This window comes from Thermobia domestica, chromosome 16, assembly GCF_964235325.1.
Source record: "Thermobia domestica chromosome 16, izTheDome1.hap1.1, whole genome shotgun sequence".
Lineage (NCBI taxonomy): Eukaryota > Metazoa > Arthropoda > Insecta > Zygentoma > Lepismatidae > Thermobia > Thermobia domestica.
The window spans coordinates 17,391,834-17,416,609 of NC_137469.1; the positions used below are offsets into that span (position 1 = coordinate 17,391,834).

General features: G+C 34.8%; 1 protein-coding gene across 1 annotated transcript in view; it reads right to left on the reverse strand.

The window, feature by feature from the left end:
• LOC145672932 (very long chain fatty acid elongase AAEL008004-like) overlaps positions 1-24,776 on the reverse strand; it is a 74,330-nt gene that overhangs the window by 25,638 nt on the left and 23,916 nt on the right. Inside the window, exon 5 of the mRNA XM_081742154.1 lies at positions 18,467-18,572. Coding sequence (XP_081598280.1) covers positions 18,467-18,572 — 106 coding nt within the window. The remainder of the gene's footprint in view (positions 1-18,466; positions 18,573-24,776) is intronic.

Below are 24,776 nucleotides of genomic sequence, written 5' to 3' on the forward strand. Positions count from 1 at the left end.
TCGAAAAAAAAATCAAATTTGAGATTTCAACGAATTTACACGTATTATAGCCCCTAATACCGAAAAAGTTATTTTTTGATACATGTCCATCTGTTCGTCCGTCCGTTCGCTACACTTTTCTGTGCACTCGCCTAGAGGCCAACCGTTCAACTTATCTGCACCAAATTTTAGTTTAAGATTTTCATAGTATTTCCAATAGTTTCTTTTATTTCCCTCCTACTCCCAAAAAAAGGGTAGTTTCCTGTACGATGAAAATAGAAAAAATATATTTTCTCAACTGGCTCTAACGATCTTGTTTTCTTTCTTTTTTTATAAATCAATATTTAATTAGCAACCCTATTTTGTGGTATAAGGCATTTATCTGAGAAAAATCTACAAGGGATAATTTATACTTAGGGGTGAGTTTTTTCTCAGTGATTTTCTCAAAATGGACTCAAATGTTTTCGTTCATATTTCATAAATAAATATTTCATTAATAACTTAACAATATGGCATAAATAACTCGTTTGTCCTAAAAAAAAATGCGAGGGGTAGTTTATTCTTGGTGGAGTGTGTTGTCTGGGCGATTTTCTCAAAAATGACTCAAAAGAGTTTATTCGTATTTCAAAAATACATATTTCGTTAATAACCGAACAATATGGCAAAACTCGTTTGTCCTGAAAAAATATACAAGGGGTAGTTTACTCTTGGGGGTGTTTTTCCTCCACGGTTTTCTCTAAAATGAATCAAGCAATTTTGTTCGAACTCAGAAATAAATATTTCATTAAAATCCTAATAATATGGAATCACTCGCTTGCCCTGAAAGAATCCTCAAGAGATAGTTTACTCGGGGAGTTATTTTTCCCTCACGATTTTCTCAAAACTTACGTGGACAATTTTATTGATAATTCATAAATAAATATTTCATTAATAATCCTATATTTTAGTATAAGTCATTTCTATGAAAAACAATTACGACGGATTGATTATTTTGGGGGTCAAGGTTTTCCCCAACAATTTTCTCGAACGACAGGCGATGTTGTTCAAATTTCGCAAATAAATATTTCATTAATAAGCAAAAGTATATTTAACTCATTGTTCGAAACAATTCACAAGAGGTAGGTTACTTCTGACGTGTTCTTTTTGAACGACTTTCTCGAAAATGACTCATTTGATTTTTTGATATTTCATAAACAATTATTGCATTAATTGCTCTATTATATGTCTAATGAAAATGTGCTCAAAGTGTGAGTTAGTTTTGTGGTGTGGATTTTCTTCAATCGAAGTTTTTTATTCGATAATCTGACATTCGATGTATTTGAATAATACGATATTTTTTTTCGTATTATCCAAATACACACTTCAGTAACAACTGCGGCCTAACACAGTTAAGAAATTGAATTGAAAAAGTTTAGTGCGGTGGCCCTGTAATTGAACATTTTTTGGTAAACACCCTAGCTTTTTGTGGTAAACTCAGGCTTTTCTTTTTCGAGCGACAAAAGAGAGAAGAAAATATGGTGATTGTGAAAATAGTATATCAAATTCAGATTTCAACGGATTTACATACTTCATGGCGTCTACATACCGAAAATGTGATTTTCGATACCCGTCCGTTCGGTACACTTTTCTGTGCACTCGCCTAGAGGCCATACCGTTCAACGTATCTACACCAAATTTTAAACTTAGGGTTTACATAGTATTCCTACAGGAGATTTTCCCATTTTTTCCTACCGCCTAAAATAAGTGTGGTTTACTAACAGCCGAAAATCGAAAAAAGCTATTTTCTCCAAAATGGTTTTAACAATTTTGTTTATTTTTCATTAATCAATATTTAATTAACAACCCTATATTGCAGTATCAGATATTTCTCTTAGAAAAATTTACGAGGGGTAGTTTATTCTTGGAGGTGACTTTTTCTCGACGATGTTCTCAGAAAGGACACTGGCAAATTTTGTACACACTTCATAAACAAATATTTAACCTTGCAGCATGGTATAAGTCAATTAACCTGTAGTAGCTTATTCTTGGAGTTGAATTTATTTCCAGTGAGTTTCTCAAACACGACCAGTTGGCAACCATGTATCTCGACAACGAAGCTGAAATCGAAAACTGCAAGAGGGCTATTTGTCTCCTTTTGATGTCACGAATCATCTCCCACAGTTTGTGGACATCTTTCAGGTTCACCATTAATGAAGCTTCTTTTCGAAAAGTTAACTATTAACTTTAGACATTGTTTATTTTTTTTAAAAATCACAAATGCCGTTATTAATTTTAAGGCAGAGAGCTACTTTTGAGAGAATAGGTCTTTAAAAATAATTTTAAAACTTAGACTTTTGTTTTCGAGACATTCCAGACAAGACGAGACATTTTAAAAGCTATCTCGTGTCCAAAACATTTGTTACGTCTTCTTTTGGATGTCACAAAGCGCGTCTCGTCTCTTTCTCGAGACATGTCTTATCTCGTGCGCATTCGTTAACACTTGGGAAGGATTATCTTTCTACTCAAAGCATTGTTTTTATAATGGTTGCATATTTATGATAATTGCCGTCAACATAAATTACAGTTCTTTCAGTTGAATTAATTGTTTATTAATATTATTGAAATTAAAATTAAATGGAATATCTAGTTTAACGTTGCACGATTATGCACCTACGCTAAGGAAGAATGATGATGAATGAAATGATGAAATGAAGAAAGTGAGAGGAAAATGGAAAATTCCAAGAAAACCCATACCCATGCACACGGTATTTGTCTACCTCGAATTTCACTTGGCGCGAAGTGGAGTCGAGCCACGGACCCCATGAATGCTCTATTATTATTATTATTATTATTATTATTATTATTATTATTATTATTATTATTATTATTATTATTATTATTATTATTATTATTATTATTATTATTATTGAAGTGAGCATAACGAGTTTCAACCGTCCGACTCAACCAATGTTTGGGTGCCTGTTCGTTCGTCTACTCCATGACAACTTTTCATAAAAGACATTTCCTTTTAATGAAACTAGTAAGTGCCTTTTACCTTTCAGAAGTAACTATTGCTTGGAATTTGAAATCTGCAAAATATAAGAGGTAAAATTAACCAAATGGTGCAAGTTTACACTATTGTATACAAAACAATTTTGCAATATCAATTACGTGAATCTTGTCCCATAAAGAAGCCGAAACTCCTACACCGAAGAGCCCTCCGAGATTTGATAATTGTCCACAAGGACTGAAATTGTCATTTGAAGCCAAGACTTTAATATGAAGCCAATAATTTCTTTAAAATAGACGAAAAATTCGAAAGTTATAAGCATTTTCATATTTTTGCCTTTTCCCATAATGGAGCCGTAGCACACTATACTGATGAGCCCCCCCGACTCCAGGATTTGATAATTCTCCATCGGACTGAAATTGCCATTTGGAACCAACACTTTAATACGAAGCCCAACATTTCTTTAAAATAGACGAAAAATTCGAACGTTATAAACATTTTAATATTTTTGCCTTTTCTCATAAGGGGCCCGTATTAGCCTACACTGAAGAGCCCCACGAGATTTGATCCTTGACCACTGGGACTGAAATTCTCATTTGAAACCAAAACTTTAATATGAAGCCAAAAATTAAACTTTTACATCAATTTAAACTGACTGGGTTCCAGTTCACCCCACTATTATGTTTAGTTTAGTTAAGTGGTAATTTGTGACAGCTTCACATCATCAAAAGAATCTTTCACTCCCCCCCCCCCAGAAGTTTGTGCTGGATCCGCCACTGGATTCAATAGACATTTTTCCTATTCTTTTTATCACCTTGTTTTGGCTCCCTCGTACAAATAAAGAAGCGGTAATATTACAATCAAGGGGCGCTATATATTAGGTATTTCTTTAGTTACCTACCCCTAACCGCACAGGGCCATCTTTGGTAGAATAAAAAAATGCTACGTGATATTCCAATCATGAAAGGGGAGAGGATGCTGTAAATATATTTCTTATTCATTTTGTCTACCCTGCTTATCAGAAATGACTTTCTGTTGGAAGGGTACTGAAATAAGAGGGGCAAAATAAAACGTCGTACCCCCTCCTACATGGTTGTTCAAATAATTACTAAAGAAAGCACTTTAGACTAAGATATCTAAGATTTAAACTAAGAAACTAAGATATCCTTACATTATGTAAGGATGGCATATTCAGGATTATTATTATTATTATTATTATTATTATTATTATTATTATTATTGTTATTATTATTATTATATGAATATTTTTGGAGCACCGAAATTTTGTGAGACGAACAATGGAATGTAGAGGTTTAAGATGGGTGGTCATAGGGAGGAAAAACCAGAATTGTTTTCTGTCTGACTCTCTAACGTGAAGATTATGTGCTGATGGCAAGAAGTATCATCATTCTACAATAGGTAGTTTTTACGTAGAATATCAATTACTTGAGTTTTCCTCCTTCGAGCTACTTATCTCATGTGGTAAATTCAAAACAATTTCAATTTAATACAAATACATTGTAAAACTTTTCCGTAATTAAACATTTAATAGGGAAATCTGTTATCAAAATATCCAAACAAGTAGATAGAAGACTATCTAGTGAGAAATATTGTGAAACTTTATAAAATTCTCCAAATTAGGATTAACATTTACTGGGAAACAACGGGCCAGCGAGCATTACGTATAGTGAGCAGTGAGCACAGGGGAAATAATTACTAAACTTTTTGCAAACAAAATTAGGGATGCTAATGCAAGTGCGACAACGACATTTTTTCCTTTTTGGTATCGTCATGAATTTTACACATATGTTACAATTTGATTCTTTCCCACATAAAAAAATAAATAAAATAACCATAATAATAAAAATGACAACGTCACTTCCATCTGGATTCGAACCCGCTACCTTCGGTAAACAGACTAGTTACTTTAACTAACTGAGCTATTTGCTTCCTTACGTGAACTGACCCTGTTCTACGGTAAAGACGATTTTTCATTACGGTCGCGCTACCAATTCGTCCTTTTCCATAGACAATTTCCACTTTTTGCTCTATCTTTACGTTAATAATTGGCATATATTCATATATTTGGAGTTTGCAGATAATGCACGAAATAAGACATATTAGAAATATTTCGTTAAAAGTTTCGTTTGTAGATTTTATCCACATTTCTCTCAGTGACATAGATGTCGCTGCTTCGTGTTGAACTGCAGAATTCCCTCGCGTTCTTGAAAATTTCCCACTTTAGCAGAGTTGGTAATTTTCGAGATTTCTGTCGATTTAATGTTTTTTGCTTCTAATTTATTTATTTTAAGCTAATATCTAACACAAATGTTAAAAACGGGTTTGTTATTAACCTGTCCTGCTGGGGAAACCTTCCGAAATTTTGAACATATAAAGAAAACAGAGATATTTTCAAAAAAATTCAAAATAAAGAGACGCGTCATTTATTTTGCTCATGGTAGTACAATAGGTATGCGCACGAGATCGAAACGAGACAGATCTTTTCCTGACCAAATTCGAATCGAGACACAGTTGTTCCAATAACGAAATATACATTTTTCGAGTCGAGACATCACTTTTACAGCACATTGTCAAGACGAGACAGCCTCAAAATCTTGTTTTGTGGGCATTCCTATGAACAAATTAGAAATTGAGTACCTGAGATTGAACCAGAGTAGACGATGTAGCTAAGTGAGACGATAAGACGATGGTTTTACCAATGTTCATTCAGTTTCAGAAACATGAGAACGTCGTATCCTTTTAGGATGTAAGGTAGTGTGTGATTCTACGATACCTAGGCTGAGCCATGTTTAATATTTTTGCCTACCCGGACCTCAATACCAATATTGCCGGTGTAGAAAATTTTAGACAGTCAAATGGAAAAAAAAATTAAAAGTAGCAAAACCTAAATTATAAACAATAAACCGTATAATACGTATATAAATTTCAGTTTCATTCATTAGTGTCATTTCAGGTTTTATTGGAAGGGGAGGAGGTCGAAGTCATTCATCCATATAAATAGAAAAAATGTAATGAAATCTTTCAGTTTAACGCCCCACGTTTTTGCTCTTTAAGTTAAGAAAGGCCATGACTAAGGCAAGTGAATGATGACGGAAGAATTGGTGGAATGCTGTAACGGTACCGCTCCGCGCCTAATATCAATTTGACTTTACGCACGCCGCGTGTACCTTATAATTAATTTTAACAGAAGAAAAAAAAACTTTATAATTTAATAGAAAATAGATAAAATAACCTTTTCGGTGTATATAATTCACTTATTATAGCTTGCCTAAAACAAAAGAGAAACAAAGAAACTGCAAATAAACTGAAAGTATATTTCTCATAACTACGTATCAGAAATCAGGTTCTTGAGTTTTGACGGGTAACCTCTATTCATGGAACTAAATAAATTAGCAATTAATTTAAAATTCTAAAAAAAAAATATTTACTTCATAAAAATGTATTCTTGTGAATAAATTAACGCAAACTATCGTTTGATTACGTTATCTGTTTATTGGCTATCTCTTTCTCAAGTAGTCAACAAAATAAAGAAATAACAAATTTTCAAATCTTTGCTCAGCATATTGCATAACGAGTTACTTGGAAACTACACACTTGATCAATATGTCATTTCCATTTTTTTCTGATTTAAATTATACAGATTTACATCAATTAATAGCACAAAACTTTTTAGGAAGTTGTATTTAAACATCCTGTATTTACAAGTGAATTGTTAAATTTCAGCAGATTGTATATTAATCTATAATGAGTCTTACTCCAGTTATTTTTTTTATGTTAGTAAGTAGCCACAGATACAATCAAACAAAGCTGGTATCTTATGATAACTAATATTTCATAAAACATTTTATCTCAATAATGTTAGCAAGTATCCTCGGATGCAATGAAACAAATCTTGTATTTCATGATAGTTAATGATAGTTGATATTTAGTAATTCCATAGGAAGAAAAGAAAACCTTCTTACATAACGACTACAATACCGTAGGAGTAACATATTTACGTTCAACCATTCCTTCAATGCCCAACTGTAGCAGAGATGATGATGATGATGATCCAACGACAAATAATATTTTAAGCAACTCCGCCATCACGTGAACTTCTAGCACGTAACTGATGGGGATTCTCTTTTAATACATTTAACCTAACGTATACTTTGAAAACAACAATGAGAATGTTCCTTCATATTATTATGAAATAATGCATATCTACAGATGAAGTTATGAAGATGAACCCATGCATCTCGTCGAGATTAAAAAAAAACAAGGAATGGACATCAATCCTCTTTAAGATTGACATTACTGTCTGAATTCAAATTTGTATTGATCAATGCTCCTATGGATACTTGGCTACTATTTTTTTTTACATCTTAATTTATTCTACAATTCACATAGGTTAGTACTACACAAGAGAAAATATAATATACATAAAACGAAATTTTGCTAAAGATATATAAGACCAGTTTTTAATTAATTTGTCACTGCTGATTTCCTGAATATTGGAAAACAATACCGAAATATCGTGACTAAGGCAATTATCGTGACTACTTTCTACATGGAATTCGGAAATTTATTCAATTAATAACGTACAAACTTATTATTTTGAATCAGGTATCTTGCCAAACATATCTAATTTTCATTTATGCAAGAAAAGTGCATACTATTCTGATCATTTAGTGTTTTGTGGTCATTGTTGATTAATAGAGCGGGACGAAAGGCGGCACGAATTAATGATACATTATAGATCTCATTATATCATGCAGTCTTAATAAAATTACCATAGATATGAAAGCGAATCTTGAGAACCAAATTTTAACTAAGTAACGAGAATACTATAACAGCATTTATGCTTCGCACCATGCACTGCAGAAAACGTTCTAATTATTTGTTACCTGGATGAACCAACTTTTAAAGCAGTCTGTGCTTATAACCCAAAACTGAATGGTTCCTTTTCACTAACTTTTATTTTCTGGAACATTTCAAAATTCTAAGCACTGCATTCATAGTCATTATTGCAATGTTTTTTTTTTCTACAAAGGTGCACTAAACACGTTAATCAGAATCCGCTTAAAAACATAATTCGCGATAATTTTACACACCTGATATTTCAATGGTCATTTTATCAAATGAAAAATTTAAGACAGAATGTACCATTGTAATAACGATTTACTTATACAAACAATGAAGTATGAATTCTCAAAATATTGCCTTACAATTTTATAAAACAACACGCCACTTACATAATGTTTATTCGTCCGCGTTTCCTCTTTTCAGACGTTATCAATAACGTCTTCTTTTGTGGGCAGAATCTACGAAATGTAAGGCTTCCGACACGGTTTTTAAAAGCATGCGAAAGCACGTACAAAATGAAAATAGCCACACTTATACTAAAATTTAATTAAACAAATAACAAAATTTTCTTTTGAGGAATTATTTTATAAATATTAAAGCATATGGTATTTCTGAGGTTCCTAAAAATTATTTATATAATTGTAAAATATGCGTAGGCACAGATCAAGTAATTGTACACCGTTATGCATTAAGTTAATTACACATCGAAAAGAAACGAGAACACGAAACAAACGAGAACACGAAAGCAACAAAACCTAGTAGAATAACAAACTAACAACTCACATGTTTGTGCAAGTCTACTTTAATCACTTCTTCACCTTAAAATTATGCAACGCAAAGCAAACTAGAAATTTAATGTAACGATAAATTATTCCGTTACAATGCGAATGTGGGAAGAAATGGGAGTACCTGAAGAGAACTCACGGACAAGATGTCCACCACATGCTTACTTGTCCGGGAATCGAACCAGAAATCTCACACACCAAACGCAAGCACTCTACCATTGAGCCACGGTGTCCCCCCGGCCTCAATATAAGCAGAGACTCACGTTTTCCATTAGTATATTATTATACTATTGATATATTTAAACTCAGGGGCGCCAATTGCCCCTCTAAAAGACGCCACTGATTCAGTTAACAACATTATTGTTCATTTAATTTTTTTCAATGTGTGGTCACTTCTGAGAAAGTTTCGTTCGCACTTTCTCTTAGGAAACGGTATTAGATCACATCATCATAACCTATGGTTTTTTTAATTAGCACTTTGGATACAAACAAAAAAATGAGAATGGAATCCTGAGGCAAATATTCAGACTCAAGAGGGACGGGAATGAAGAATGTCGGAAACTTTCAGCTGCACGCGTTTGATTTCTGCTATATATGTGCTACGTGGCAAGGCAAGGATAACGCCAAAAAATCAGAACCGTGTATTTAGTTTCTACTTCCGGGAGTATTACTCTCCCGAGTTAGTCCTTAAATTGTACCGTTTACCTAACATTATCAGGGTCAACAAGTGTAGGAGGCTCAAGTGGAGAAGTCATATATCCTACCAGTGCTAAATAGAAACGACATTTTAACAATGTCGAGAAGAAGATACCTACGCTATAGTTGTCTGATGTATAAAATCCTTAAAACTCAATCCCCACAATATTTATATTGAAAATTTACAGAGCGGTCACAAATTCACTCACACGTTACCCGTAACAGTGAGAAATTCAATGTACAAAGACTTAAACTGAAGATAGTGCAAGGATCATTTTCTAGAGCAGGTCCGAGAGTATGGAATGCGATACCAAAAGCTCTCACGGAAATAAAGTCATTTAATTCATTTCGAAATTCATTAAAATCACATTTGATGAAATCCCAGCGACTGGCCTCTGGCACTTACGACACGTACAGTTTTATGTGAGAGCTTAGCTAAATCCAACAATATCGATACTTTTTATTGCATATGTCACTTGTTTATTTTCTGATTTATTCTTTTACTTGTATTTTTTTTAGTTTTTTTCTGTTCCTTTTGATGTGTAATGTTTAATATTGTATTCTTTTGACAAGGGTTAGGTGGTAGAGCAGCCTTGGCTAAACCTCGCCCGCTTCAATAAAGACAATTTCATTTCATTTCATTCATTCATTTCATGTAGCCAGAATAGAGGAAAATAGGAACACTCTCAAAATTTTAACTGGAAACCCTATAGGAAAAAAAGACAATTAGGAAGACCTGAATTTAGGGTCGCACCCACAGGAATTTACTGGGTCCGAACACCCCCAAAATAGAATTTCCTAATTCAACATATATTTGTACTTTCCCAATAAAACTGTACTTGTTTAACAGCAAAATGATTGAGGTAGCATAGAAAAAAAAGCTCATTCGGTGGCTAAGCGGTTAGGGTACGCGACTTTAGCGTGAGGGACCCGGGTTCGATTCCTGGCAGAAGCTCGTGTGGTTCCGATTCGACGTTAATCAGTAGGCCCCATCTCATATAGCCTCGCTGCTGAAAAGGACGTTAAACTCAAAATTAACTCAACTCAACTCTCTCTCTTATAGAAACAATCTATCATTTTTTTCTAAAAATATAGTTGGAAGTATTTTACAATTGCTTATCGTCTTTTCGGATCCAGAATAATACCCTTCAATACTACATAGACATAGTGGATTGCAGTATTGGAATCCCCCTTTCGAAGCTTAGACCGCCCCCAACGAAAATTTCTGCGTGCGCGCGTGCCTTAGTGTAGATGAAAGGAGAATATTAGGAAATCTCGCAAACTTAGTAGTACAAAGGTATACTTATTCAGTTGGTTCAGGACAGAAGTCAATGGATAACTTTTATGAATATGGCGTTGAATCTTCGGGTTTCCCAGGTCATAGAGTTAGTTAAACGTTCTGTAGATGGAGAAGAACGAAAAATGTCTTGATTCTTCGTAGTAACGAAAATGAACGGTTTGCTGAACTGTTGGATACAGGGGTACATAGAAACAAATGGAAAATTATGGTATATAAACACACGGATATATATATATATATATATAGTAAGTGCCCTTGTTGCTTGAATATTTACAAACGTAACTGTTCTGTGTCGTGCTCATGTATGCATGCATGATTACTTCTCAAGCGTTCAGAACAAAAGTATGAATAAAGATTGACCTGAGAAATTTTGCCGCCCTGAGCAATGGTCCATGCTGGCCCTGTATCTAGCTACAGTCTTGTTTTAAAAAAAAAACTGGCCACCCTCCCTACCGCACTCTTACGTACAGTTCGAATTAAACAAATGTGAATTTTCTTTTGACTGTTGAGATCTTAATTTAGAACCAAAGTATTAGGACTATTCAGAAAGTAAGGTCACCAAGCCTGCAGTGAAACATGTGTATATTATTACATACAACCCATACAGCCAACAGATAGTACATACGTTAGACTATTTATCGAGATAGCCTCCATATTGGTTGAGGCACTTGTCGCATCGTGGGATGAGTTGGAAGATTCCTTCCTGATAAAAAAAAATCCTGTCGTTGTGTGTTCAGCCACGCTGTCATAAAGTGTTTCACCTCCTCGTCTGAAGCCTCCTAGAGGCTCCTTCAAGTGCGGGAACTTGTGAAAGTTGCTTGGAGAGAGATCTGGGCTGTAGGGAGGGTAGTCGATTATGTCCCAGCGAAACTGCTCCATCATTGTGGTGGTCTTCTGGGCTGTATGTGGGAGAGTGTTGTCGTGAAGAAAGATGACGCCCTCGGTGACAAGTGCTGATGGGATATTACAACCTGTCCGTAAATCTCTACCAGCTGTCGGTGAATTTCAGCCACGGTTCACGTTTCGCCCACAGAAATGGAGTAACTGAGCAGGCTTCTCCGCGAGACCAGCTTTCTAAACTAGTTACCATTTGTGTTTATCTAGAACTAGTGCCGTAGGTGGCTGAAACTCTACACAGTTCTAACTTCATGTATTAAAATTACTACACACTTCTTATTCCTCTGTAACAGACGAAACTCAAGAAATATGGGTCCTGTAACCTAAGTTTCTGATCCTTCCTCGTATTAGAATTTCCTTCATACAGTTGCTAAAATACGACTTTTTAAAGCAAGAAGATTGGCCAAGATTTTTTGAACAAGACTCTACATATTGGCCAAAGTTTCAAACGTGAAGAAATGAGCTTGCCTGATACATAATGCCCTTTCTCTTCGTAACTTAGGAGTGTATTCAGCAAGTTTTTTCTTGGAGGGTGTGACTTTTCAGGGGCCGGATTTTTTTTTTTTTTTAGATTTAAAAGCGTACTGACAGTCTTGTTTTAATATGTGAAGGCATTAATAACTCACCATACATAGATTACATACGTACACATACATACATTCATGCATATTATTATTATTATTATTATTATTATTATTATTATTATTATTATTATTATTATTATTATTATTATTATTATTATTATTATTATTATTTAGTTCTTGATTAGCCGAATTATTAGTGTTCGTGACCTTAGTATGCATGATATCTGGTACTATTCCCGGTTTGATCACTAAAATTTTCCGGTATTGACCCAGCATCATGAGGCCATTGGGAGCTGCCTGAATTAAGAGATATCAATTCCAAATCCAGAAAGGTGCATGGTGGCTCGGAGGTAGAGCATTTACTTCTAGTGTGTGGGGTTCTTGGTTTAATCCCCAGCCAAGTAAGTTTGTTGTAGACAACATCGTGTCTGTGGGATTTCTCGGGGTACTCCCGTTTCCTTCCACTTTCTCATTGCACCAATTCTTCCATCATCATTCACTTGCTTTAATCATCATTTTCCTTAACCTAAAGGCATAATCGTGGGACATTACAAATAAATGAAGTCTTTAAGTTATGCCGACATTATGCCGACTATGCCGACATTATGCCGACTATGCCCTCATTATGCCGACTATGTCGACATTATGCCGACTATGCCCTCATTATGCCGACTATGCCCTCATTATGCCGACTAGGTTAAAGGATACCGTAATGATGAGGAATGAAGGAAATGGTAGAATGAAGAAAGTGGGAAAAACAGGGGAACCCCCAGAAAACCCACGCACACGGTGTTTGTCCACTACACAGTTTACTTGGCGCGAGCTGGTATCGAACCAAGAGCTTGCATGCACCAGAGGTGAAAGTTGTACCACTGAGCCACCGCGACCCTTATTCTCAGTGAGAACACTAAAATCTTCCGATATTGACCCAGCATCATGATTCAATTGGGAGCTGCTTTAATTAAGAGGTAGCAAACTCAAATTCAGGTAGCCAGAAATAGTTATGTCCCTGGGAAACGGTGCGCTGACCACACATCACCCTGTTTTTAACGTGAGTCATCTGGCTATCCCCATAGCCTTTCGTTAGCTATAGCACCACGAAGTTTAACTTACTACCGTACTAGTTAGCAAATGTCATCAGCGGGCGCGCACCCAGAAATTTTTGTTAGGAGGGGAACAAGCTTTATGAGGTTCCAATACTATAAGCCAATACATCTATGTAGTATAGAACAGGTATTAATTTGTACCCGATAAGTAATTGTAAAAATACTTCCACTTATATTTTCAGAAAAAAATGATAGAACTAAATTGTTTTTGTAAGAGAAAGAGTACAGATCATTTCCGTGGGAAATAAATATAGTCTTATTGAGAAAGTGTACAAATGTATGTTGACTTAGGAAGTTTAAGAGGGGTCCGGACCCGGTGAACCCCGCGTGGGTACGCCCCTAGTCGTCAGTGTTTCAGTGCTATGTAACTAAAGAAAACATAATAATTACTGTTTTATTTGTCTCTTCTGCAATTTGTATCACGTCTGTATACTAAAAAAAAAAAAAAAATACTAAACTTAGTGCGTTTGCACACGGCAACGATAATATCGGTGGAAGTCCCGATAATATCGGTGTCGGTGTCGCCGTACTTTGCACACGTCGCCGACAATATCGGTGGAAGCCCCGACATTATCGTTGCCGGTGATGAGCGAAGTAAGCGACACACGCAAAAAATCTTCTCCATATATGAAAACAAATAAAAAAAATAATAATTGGGAAAATTATTTTTTAAAACAAGGACTACAAAAACTGTTGTGAAGAGGTGTGGAGGACGGTACAAAACTTAGAAAAAATAGTCCTATGCCTAAACATGTTTAGATTTAACAGTGCCGTTTTAAATAGATGCTGTAAACATATTATTTTCGTTTCGATGATAATGGATGCTGCTGTACATTGCAAACTATATTAGTTTTAATTTTTGTTGGAACACTGTTACATATTGTATGTATATTATTTTGTTTTCCATGCAATTAACATTAATGTGATAGTAGATTAAATGATAAGATTCGAATTAGTAATTCTGTTTTACATTGCTCCATACATACACTGGCGCAAATCCCGGGGGGATGAAGGGGACATGTCCCCTCCAATCTTGGAACTGGGGAGATTGTCCCCCCCCCCCCCAATAATCCGATTTGAAATGTGTTTTTTGGGAGAGAAATTTGATTGTGTCCGATCGCCAGAAAGGAAAGTGAGATGAAATTAATGTCCACTCAGAATAAGCCTCAAATCTGTCCGCCTCCCAATGTTGAAGACAACTCTGCTCCCCTGATCCTCCACAGCATTGTTTCTCGACTACAGAAATAGTTTGAACATCGCTATATATATAATATGGGAACGATCTTACCCCGCCCCCCCTTCCAATGTTGAAGACAGATTTGCGCTGTTGCATACATACCTGTCGTTTCTCGTTTCTTTTTGTCCATGAACTCAAAATCCTGGGCAAGGCTTGCATAAACTTTTCGCTATGCTTTTTGCTTTTCAATTTTGTCCTTGAAAGAGTCTGTTATCTTATCCCATGTGCAAGGTCTACATTCCATAAGTTCAATAAGGGTTAAAATATCGAATGGAAAAATTCCTGCCATCTCTAAAAATCTAAGCAAAACTAGAAAGATACGAATGCAATAATACACAATCTTTTCATTCAGTCACTATAGCTAAACTGCAGAACTTTATGAGGGGGTCGATCCCGGTACAAAGGGGAGAGGGAAAACTTGGATACATAGCTTTGCTCTTTGTTTTCAATTGCCATTCCACAAATTATTTTATAAAGGGGGATTTGGGATAGTTTTGGAAATGAGAGAAAAAATCTGCAACAAGTGAAGCATGAAGTCACATCCCTATTGTTGAGATCACAATCAAGAAAATGCCAAATGAGTAACTTGTCCTTGGAGCTTTGGAAAGAGTGTTTGATTGTGCTGGTTTCGTCTCGTCAACAAATATTCTATTCAATCATTGCTTATTGAGTGGAACCGGAAAAAGCGATTAGCACACAATTCTGATGAAAATAAAAGAAAGTAATAGTAATCAGGATTTTTTCCATTCACAGTGTATCAAACTTTGAAAATTACGCTTAAATTAATTCCCAGAATGTATTAAAATTTAAAAGCATTAATAGATTTAAAAATATACCATCAAAGAGTGTGTGTGTGAGAGAGACAAAGAACAAAAATAAAAAAGGAGTGGAAAATAATCAAGAAATTGGTTATCTAAATTTCCTATATTCTATTTGGTAATAGCTATTTAGAGGGAAACCAGTACTCTTCAGACTTCCCACATTTTATATTTATTTAATAAAGGGAATTAGCTACTCCAAAACAGAGACTGTAAAAAAAAAATAATAAGCTGTTCCGAAGTTGTTTATAGGACAAGATAATAATAATAATATTATACAATTGTAATTGAGAAAATGGAAACAACAAAATTCCAAAGACAAGAAAAGAAACAAAAATACACAGCGCCTTGTCACTCACTCTCTTCATCTAACCCGCTGACCGGCCGACATTATCGGTGGCGTGTGCATCCAATCATAAGAAAACATTGCCCCCGACAAAATCGGTGTCGGCGGTACCGCCGACAGTATCGGGGGCTTGGCCGACAGCATCTGTGTGTCGGAGGATCGGCCGATAATATCGGTGGCGTGTGCAAGCTATGATTTGAATACATTGAAGTCGATTTCACTGCCGACATTATCGGTGGTTCCACCGATATTATCGTTGCCGTGTGCAAACGCACTTAGTGTCGCAAGAGACACATGAAGTACTCTGGCCGACCGTATGGCCCACATTTCAGCCGGTGACGCCGCACAATGTTTGATGCTTGTATACACACACATGTGTGTGCAAAAACGTGATTCTTCGTAATGGCAATTATTAGCGTCCTCCATTGATGTGTTCCTGGCTGTGGCACTGTTCCGTATTGCACTAATTATTGCATTTAAAAACTTCATAATTATTATAATGTGTTGACATGGTTCAGTTATTTTCTTTCATATCGATAGTGTGAAAAAGTAAAAGTGACCCACTCATCAAAATAAAGGCTATAGTACTATGCTTAGAAACATAAGATATTGACAGGAATCTTCTTTTATCATAATACAAGAAATAAGAAAGGATTTTTTTGAAATAGTATTCTAACTACCTTAGTCTATGGTCTATGGAACTGGGAGGTTCAGTGCCACGTTCACAAGAGCTCTCCACTGACTTCTATCCTTGGCCAACTTGATCCACTTTCTGCTTTGTATTCCTCTTTCTACGAGATCCATCTTAATATTGTCCTCCCATCTGCGCCTAGGTCTTCCTAATGGTCGTTTTCCGATTGAACTTCCAGTTAAAACTTTAAAAGCGTTCCTATTTTCTTCCATTCTGGCTACATGACCTACTAACCTGAGCCTCTTAGGTTTGATGATCCAAACAATGTTTAGTAAACGGTATAAATTATGTAGTTTCTCGTTATAAAGTTTCCGCGATTCCGCATTCCCGTTCCTCTTAGGACAGAATATTTGTCTCAGGATCTTGTTCTCAAATACTTTCAGTCTACGTTCTTCCCTCAGAGTAAGCGACCATGTTTCGCAACCCTACAGAACAATATTGATGATCATCGTTCTATATATTTTAAGTGAAATAGTATTCTAAAGGAAATTAAGCTAGTGTTCAAAATCTTTTTTTTTTAAATAAAGTATTTTACGTTAGGAACACGAAACTCGGCATTTAAGCTTTCCATTAAAAATAGCGGAACACGGGTTTTAGCATTTTTCGAAAATTCCATTCTTTACCTTTCTACCCACCAGGGATTTGAACAAAATCGTAGACTCTCACGTTGGTCGCCCTGGTAACACCCCCCTAATTATCACACAATCATGATTTATACATCTTTGGTAATCTTATGGAACACAGATTCCAAGGAGGTAATATTTGCGCAATCCCCGCCCTATTCATAAAATAAGAACAAGAAAAAAACTAAAATTTTTATTTACGTCAAAAATTTGAGACTCAAAAAGTTGGCCAACTTTGCTCCCTTTCTCCTCCCACATAAGCAACAAGTACACATACAGGATATTATTAAAATGTAGTGGACTACTTCGTTGCTTCACATACCAATTTTTAAGAGTGCCTGAGGGAGGGAAAAAATCTTTGAGTTTTACGACCCACGGTTATGTCGGCCAGGCTAAAGGCTATGATGATGAAAAATGAATGAAATGGTGGAATGAAGAAAGTGAGAGGAAACGGGAGAATCCCGAGGAAACCCACGCACTCGGTGTTTGTATACCACAAGTTCACTTGGCGCGATCTGGGATCGAACGAAGGACCCCCATGCACTAGAAGTGAACGCTCTACCACTGAGCCACCGCGCCCCTATTATTCTTATAATAATAATAATAATAATAATAATAATAATAATAATAATAATAATAATAATAATAATAATAATAATAATAATAATAATTTCAATACCTAAGTTAAGTATATAAAAGTGTTTTATGTCATCTTACTTGAAAATGTGTAACTTATACATTATATCGTTATAAATGTTTAAATCTACGAGGGCTATTGGATAAATAACTTAGTTCGCATATTAATAGAGGCGCTACTATCATCCGTATAATAACTCACCATAAACAAAAGTCAGTTGTCTCAAGTCATACGAACAGTGATGACGGGAAAGAAACTGGCCGCCTCGTTCCTTTTCTATTAGTTTAATTGGCCTGTCTAACAATATAAGACAAAGAGATTATTTTATTTCACTTTACGCTTTACGAAAGGTCTCTGCTTGCTTTTCCCCAGAGTAACGTAATCAGAACCAATTAATAGAATGACATTTTTAGTTTTATGTGCTACGTTATGCCCGTTAGGTTGAAGGAGTTACATGATTAACGAAAGTGCTAGAGATGTACAAGAGACAAGATTTGAAGCTATTTCGTCTCGAAAATGTGTTGTAAAAGTGATGTCTCGACTCGAAAAATGTATATTTCACTATTGGATGAGCTGTGTCTCGACTCGAATTTTGTGAGGAAACTTTTGTCTCCTCTCGTCTTGTACGCATCCCTAAAAGTGAATGATTATTAAAAGAATTGGTGGTGTTGTAATAAAAAAAATAACGGGAAAACTGCGAGAAAACTTGCGGGCACAATGTTGTCTACCACAAAGTCAGCCATATATCCTAGGGTCGAATCAGAATAAAGCATTTTGTCACTGAATCACTGTGCACCAAAGGACTAATAAAATATTAATAGACATCGTGCACATTTCTTCATAATTTTTGAGAAACAAAAAAATATAAACTATACAAAGTAACGGTATTTTCGATTTTTTGTGTCACATTACCTGGAAAATACTTGGTTCCGCCCCATGCAAGGGCCAGGATACCAGTATGATGGATTACATGAAGAAATGATATTTGATTCCGTTTCTTCCTTAACACAAAGAATACCTGAAAGTATAAAGAAAGCTTTATTTAATCAGTTTTCTCTTAGATTATAATTTCAATTATCATTTCTTAATATATAAAAGTTTTTTTTTCTTTTATATCATCCTACTTGAAAATGTATCTTATACATTACACATTACATCATCATAAATGTGTATAGCTGCGAGGGATATTTGATAAATAAATTGGTTTGCATATAATAGATGGCGCTACTATCATCTCTATATGTAGTCATAAAGTTTCATTTCTATGAATAAATGGCCGGTTCCAGTGAATAACCGGCTAAGTTGACCTTTTTTTTTTTTAAAAAAAAAGTTGAGATTTTTCCATTTATAAGCTTCTTTTGGTGAGTTCAACATTGTGTAGAAGCGGCTAAGGCGAATCCATAAAATGGAGGCGGTTACAGCATTTGGTTATGTCAAAATTAACCAGGTAATAATTGTAAAATTTACCTTTAAATTGCTCTCCTGTAAAATTTACTTTTCCTGACTTAGCCGGTTATTCACTGGAACCAGCCAAATAATCTTTGGACTGAAGTCATTCTAACAGTGATTGGTTGTTTGACAGTTGCTTAAACATAAGTCCTTTGAGTAATAATGAAAATTGGATAAAATTGGAATTTGTGGTGTGATTCAATTTCTTTTTCTGAAAGGGAAAACAATGAAGACAATTTATCTGAGGATTTGATCTAGATTGGATAACTCGAGTTTTTCTTATGAAATTATTCGAATTTTGATAAATAAATTTAAGCATGGCAGAAAAAAAGATATTTAACATGCAGCACGCCCTGCAATTTCAAAATTACCTGTGACACCCAGGCACGTAACCAGGATTTCATAGAAGTGGGGGTGGGGGTCCGTGACATGAAATATGGTCCATCACACCAGGGTTCGATCATTCTATACTATTTTACTGGAACATATGTTGGTTCATTGAGACAGGATTTCGTAATGCGGGAGGGGACTGACACAGGCCGGTAGCCAGCCCAAAAATGTAGGGGGGCCCGGCCGAAGTTAGGGGGGCCCGATCCAACCATATCATAGTTCATCACCATATTATAGTTCATTTGCAAGCCTACCCTGAACATTTTAGGGGGGCCGGCGAAAATTTAGATGGGGCACCCCCCTAGACCCCCCTGGATACGGGCCTGGAGTGACATGAAATACTGAAGGCCCAGGAGCTCAATCAATCTAAACTACTTACTGGCAACATGTATTAGTTTGTTAGCACAATAAAATGGGGATGTGTTAGTAATATTTTAATGTAGAGATGCAAGGGCTCGGAAAAAAACAGGCTTTTTTGGAAAAAAAATTCGGTTTTTTCTGCTTTGCTTTTTTGCTTGGGAAATTTTGGGCTTTTTTCAAAATACTGCTTTAAATTGATAAAACAGACTTTGTATCGCTTCTCTATAACACAAAAAATCATTTAATTAGTGGTTGATGCTGATAGTAATATAAAACATCGAAAATAAACTATGAATTTCGAAAAAATATTTCAAACAATTTTTCTTCAACATATTTACATTATGAATTCCACAGGATTAACCAATGTATATAATAAGAATTTTTTAACCTCCTATATACAAAAGTAAGCAGAGTTGGCAAGAACCGTGGTTGTTTTTGAAAATGCCGAAAACCCGTTTTTTGGGGGATATTTTAAACCAGGCTTTTTTGGTTTAAACCAGGCTTTTTTGACTTAGATTTTTTGCTTTATGTATTTATATTACATATTCACAGAAATAAGTTTGTTTCGCCTTGATGTTATTATGCAACAGCGGGGCTATGCCGGAAGAACTCCCATAAGCTTAAAGAAGTGCGGTCAGTAAATTTCTTAAGTTGAGAATCTCCCGCCCTAGCCATTGGGAAAATCCCGTCATTACTTGAAATGTAAGACAATAACGGGAAAATCCTGTTATTGCTTTGCATGTAAAATTTAAAGGTCAACGTACCATAATCAGTACGCTAAAACTGAGGTATTAAATTACAAATTTAGTACCGGTACGTAGATATAATTGAAAGTCCAATCCAAGCTAATGTTGGAAGCTACGTAGGCAATCGATAAATTTTGCCAATTTCTATCAATATATTTAAGCAATATTGGCTTCTTTTTAAAACAACACGCATTTAGGCATGCAGAAATATACAATTTGGTTTGTTTCGTATATTTAGGCTTAACATCCTTACGAAATACCGAGGTTATCAAGGAGAAGACTTTCGCTTAAACTGACATCCGAACCGCTACTTGGTTTACGCATGAAAGAAGGGTTGTGGTTCGACCGAGAATTGAACATGGGACACCTTGATTAAAAGGTGAAAGGGAAATAAAACTATTGCAAGTGGTTTGATATCTGGAAACGTCACCATGAAGTTCACACGATTCGCATTTTTCATTCTTTTTATTTTTGTGGTTTAAACCAGTTATTAAAAAAAAAGTTGGTGTTAACCAGCCAACCCTAAAAGTAAACACTTCTTTTTAAAGAATACACAAATAACTAACAAAATAGTATGTAGTATTTTTACTTCAAAATATTCCATACCATCTTTTTGAAACAAAATAAAATTAAAATAAAACATAAGAGAAATACTTAGATTTATATGATACACTTAAAGGCTGAACATCTAGAGCTTTTGGTTCTGTATATTCTTGAAATTCTACAGTTAAGTTTTATAGAACCACCATCACAGTTTACCCAATCCTGAAGTTTTCTGAATTTTTAACAAGAGGGATTCAACATATCATTACGGAACTCCCCCCCCAAAAAAAAAAAGACTACGGAATATATTTAAGTTAAGCTAAATACAACTGCACAACAAACATGACTGAGTGATTAACTTTCCCGCTTCTATCGGGAAGTCCGGGATTCAACCAGCATTCGACCATTCTGACAAAGCTTTTCTTCATTCCATCTGTGAATGTAGAAATAGTGCGTGTACTGTGAGTTGGGCGACTTCCTTTTTTATTGTTTTTAAATCGTTATTATTACTAATTACCAGCAGTGACGGTTTTGCGAAGGTTAGGGGGCGGTCTTTCGGACTGAAGCCCGCTCCCCAAAGTTACGGAATGTCTGCAACAAACGAAATATCTATTATTTATGCCTTTACTCATAAACTTAAAGCTCCCGTCAAATACAAATTACGAATGTTTAAAAAAACTAAACATTAGTAAGAAACCCTTCCCAAAATACTTTTCTAAATCCGCCACTGATTCTCAGTATAAAATTATTTTTAAAGTTGTATCCGGAAGATTATAGCTAAACATATAAACGAAGCGAAATATTAGTTATGCCTGTACTCATAAACTTCAAGCACTTCCCAAATAAAATTAGGACCTTTTAGGAAACGAAACAATCAGAAAAACCCCTCCTAAAGTGCTTTTCTAAATCCGCTCCTGATTATTTGTATAAATTGGTATTCAAGGTTGTGTCCGGAAAATTAATGCTAAATCACTTCACAGCTACAGTATAACAGAAATGTGGAAGTACGGTTTGACGGATATATTGAAAAACGTACGCTTTGACGGATAAATAGAAAAACGGGCAAGTTTAACTTTTGCGCTAGAAGCTAGAGTACTAAAAGCTCTTAGAAATGAAACACGGATGACAAACTAGAGAAGAAAAAAGATGTCGATAACTCAAAAGTTAAAATAAAGTTAAATAGCCTCTAAAATTACCCTCAAATACTACATTCTTCATGTTAGCTTTCATTCGTAAAACATGTGCTCCATCCACCTAGATGGTGAATTTCAGAGCGAAATATGACATTCAGGTCATGGAATTCTTATCTAACTATAGAATATACTATAAGAAAGCTATTTAGATAGAAAAATCATGAAGTTGAAAAAAGCCAAAATTTCCAAAATTCTCGTTTTTTTTCCAAAAAAACCGGCTTTTTATGTGAAAAAAACCATCGATTCAAAAAAGCCGGCTTTGTTGCATCTCTATTTTAATGACAACTATGAAGAAATATCGAGTAAGAGTTTAAAAAAAAAAAGAAAAAGAAAAAAGAAAAAGAAAAAGATTGAAAAGATTGAAAATTATTCTACAATATTTACGTTCCTTCCTATGTTCATCCAAATGTAACAATTGTCCTTTCATTATGACCTCAATTATTATAAAATGTATATACATTTCCACTATTATAAAAAGTACCTATTCAACAATGGGGTGCACCGACATTGCGCAAATTTTCCCACGCTTATCTGTTGACACAGATAAAGCCTTAATGAGCAGGCAACAAAATTGGAAATTGCGAAAAAAATCTTGTGCAACGTTGCCATCATTACCATAAGTATATCGACTAATAAAAACAGTCACCAAAATGCAAGTCGTTTTAACAAAAAAAAAAAAAAAAAAATACAAAGTAATGGATAACAATAGCATTTTCAGTCATCTATATTATATGTGTGCAATGGCGTCGTTAGAGAGGGTGACTGGGGAATGTGTCCCAGTCATTCATTTTCCGTATCATATCTAACTGTAAGATTAAAACTGTAAGAATATAGTTATTGAAAGCAAATAGTTTTGAAATACTGTAAGGAAAACAAACATATATAAATAAACATAAGTGCAATAAACTGGAGAAACATAAGTGAAACTTTCAGAATGGAGTTTACATTGACGAAAACAGAAAAAGGTGTACCTTGTGTATTAATGGGAGGCTTTAAGTATCGTTTCTTTCGCCAAGGAAAAAAAGGCTCAAATTGGAGGTAAGTTAATGTAGTACATAATTTTTGCATGTATATAAGCCTATAGCTTGCTAAGTTATGCAAAGCCTACATTAGTATTTTCAGTAGTCAGCTTGACCTATATTTTAGTAAGTTCTGTAAGCCTATATTAGTATTTATGCTAGTCAATAGGATCCATATATACTTTGTTAAAAGATGTAACACACTATTAGTATTAATGTCGGGAAGTTGGATCTATATTTTGTTAAGTGATGTAACCTATATTAATATTTATGCCATTCAGTTGCTTCTATACTTTGTTAAGTAATGGAAAGTTACATTAATATCCATGTCAGTCAGTTGGGTCTATATTTTGTTAAAATATGTGTCTAGTCCCTATTTTAATATTTATGCCAGGCAATTTGTCCTATACTTTCGTAAGTGAATAAGTAAGCCTGCATTAGTATTTATGTCAGTCAATTGGACCTATACTTTGTTAAAAGGTGATGGAAGATATAACATTTTTGCCAGTGAAATAGTGAATACATTTTTCTTTAAATAGTAAGTTTAGAACACGTGATACGATTTAATTATTATTTCCTTTCTTTCAGATGTACTAAGAAAAGCTGTAATGCTAGTATAACAATGGATGAAAATACAAGTGAAGTTTTAGAAAGGAAAGATATTCATAATCATTGTGAAGATGAAGATGGTGTTCAACGGCATTTTCTTAGAGAGAATTGTAAGCGACGAGCCACTGAACAATTGAACGAGAAGCCAAATAAAATTATAAGGCAGGAAGTTTCAAAATTGGAACATCATGACACACTTGATCATAAAGAAATTAAAAGATGCCGAGACGTTATTTATAAAAATCGAAGAAAGGTGACTCCTCGTCTACCCAGAAACACCGTAGAGGCTATACAGCAAATGGTTCAGAAGCAGGATGATATAGCAATTGACGGAGAAAGATTCATCTTTGTTGATGATGAAGCTAATATAATTCTTTTCACGTGTAAGAAAAATATCGAGTAAGTATAATTTCATTTATAACCATTAACTTTGAAATGAGTTTCATTTACAGCATCAAGAAGTAGAATAGGAAGTAGTTGCTTGAACAGAAAAGTTCCTTTTTCCGTCTTATTTCCAAATTATAGTAAAATAGTTTTTTTTTTTTTGATTCTCACAAAATATATCGTAACATAGCATTTCACCTAACGATATGACACTACAGTCTTGTTTACTATTTTCTTTTCTGACACTAATCTTATTTTCTTTTCAGTTTTCTGTGTGAGTTCAGCGGGTTAGAAGTATTTGCAGATGGAACTTTCACTTATGCTCCTAAGCATTTCACACAGTTATATACAATACATGCATATAAAAATGGATATTATCTACCTCTATGTTTTGCATTTTTGCCGAAGAAAGACAAGAATACGTATGTGGCCATGTGGAAGATGATAAGAAACTTAGACAGTAGATTCGACTTGAAAATCATTTACGTTGATTTTGAAACAGCTGCTCACGAAGCCATCAAGAATGTGT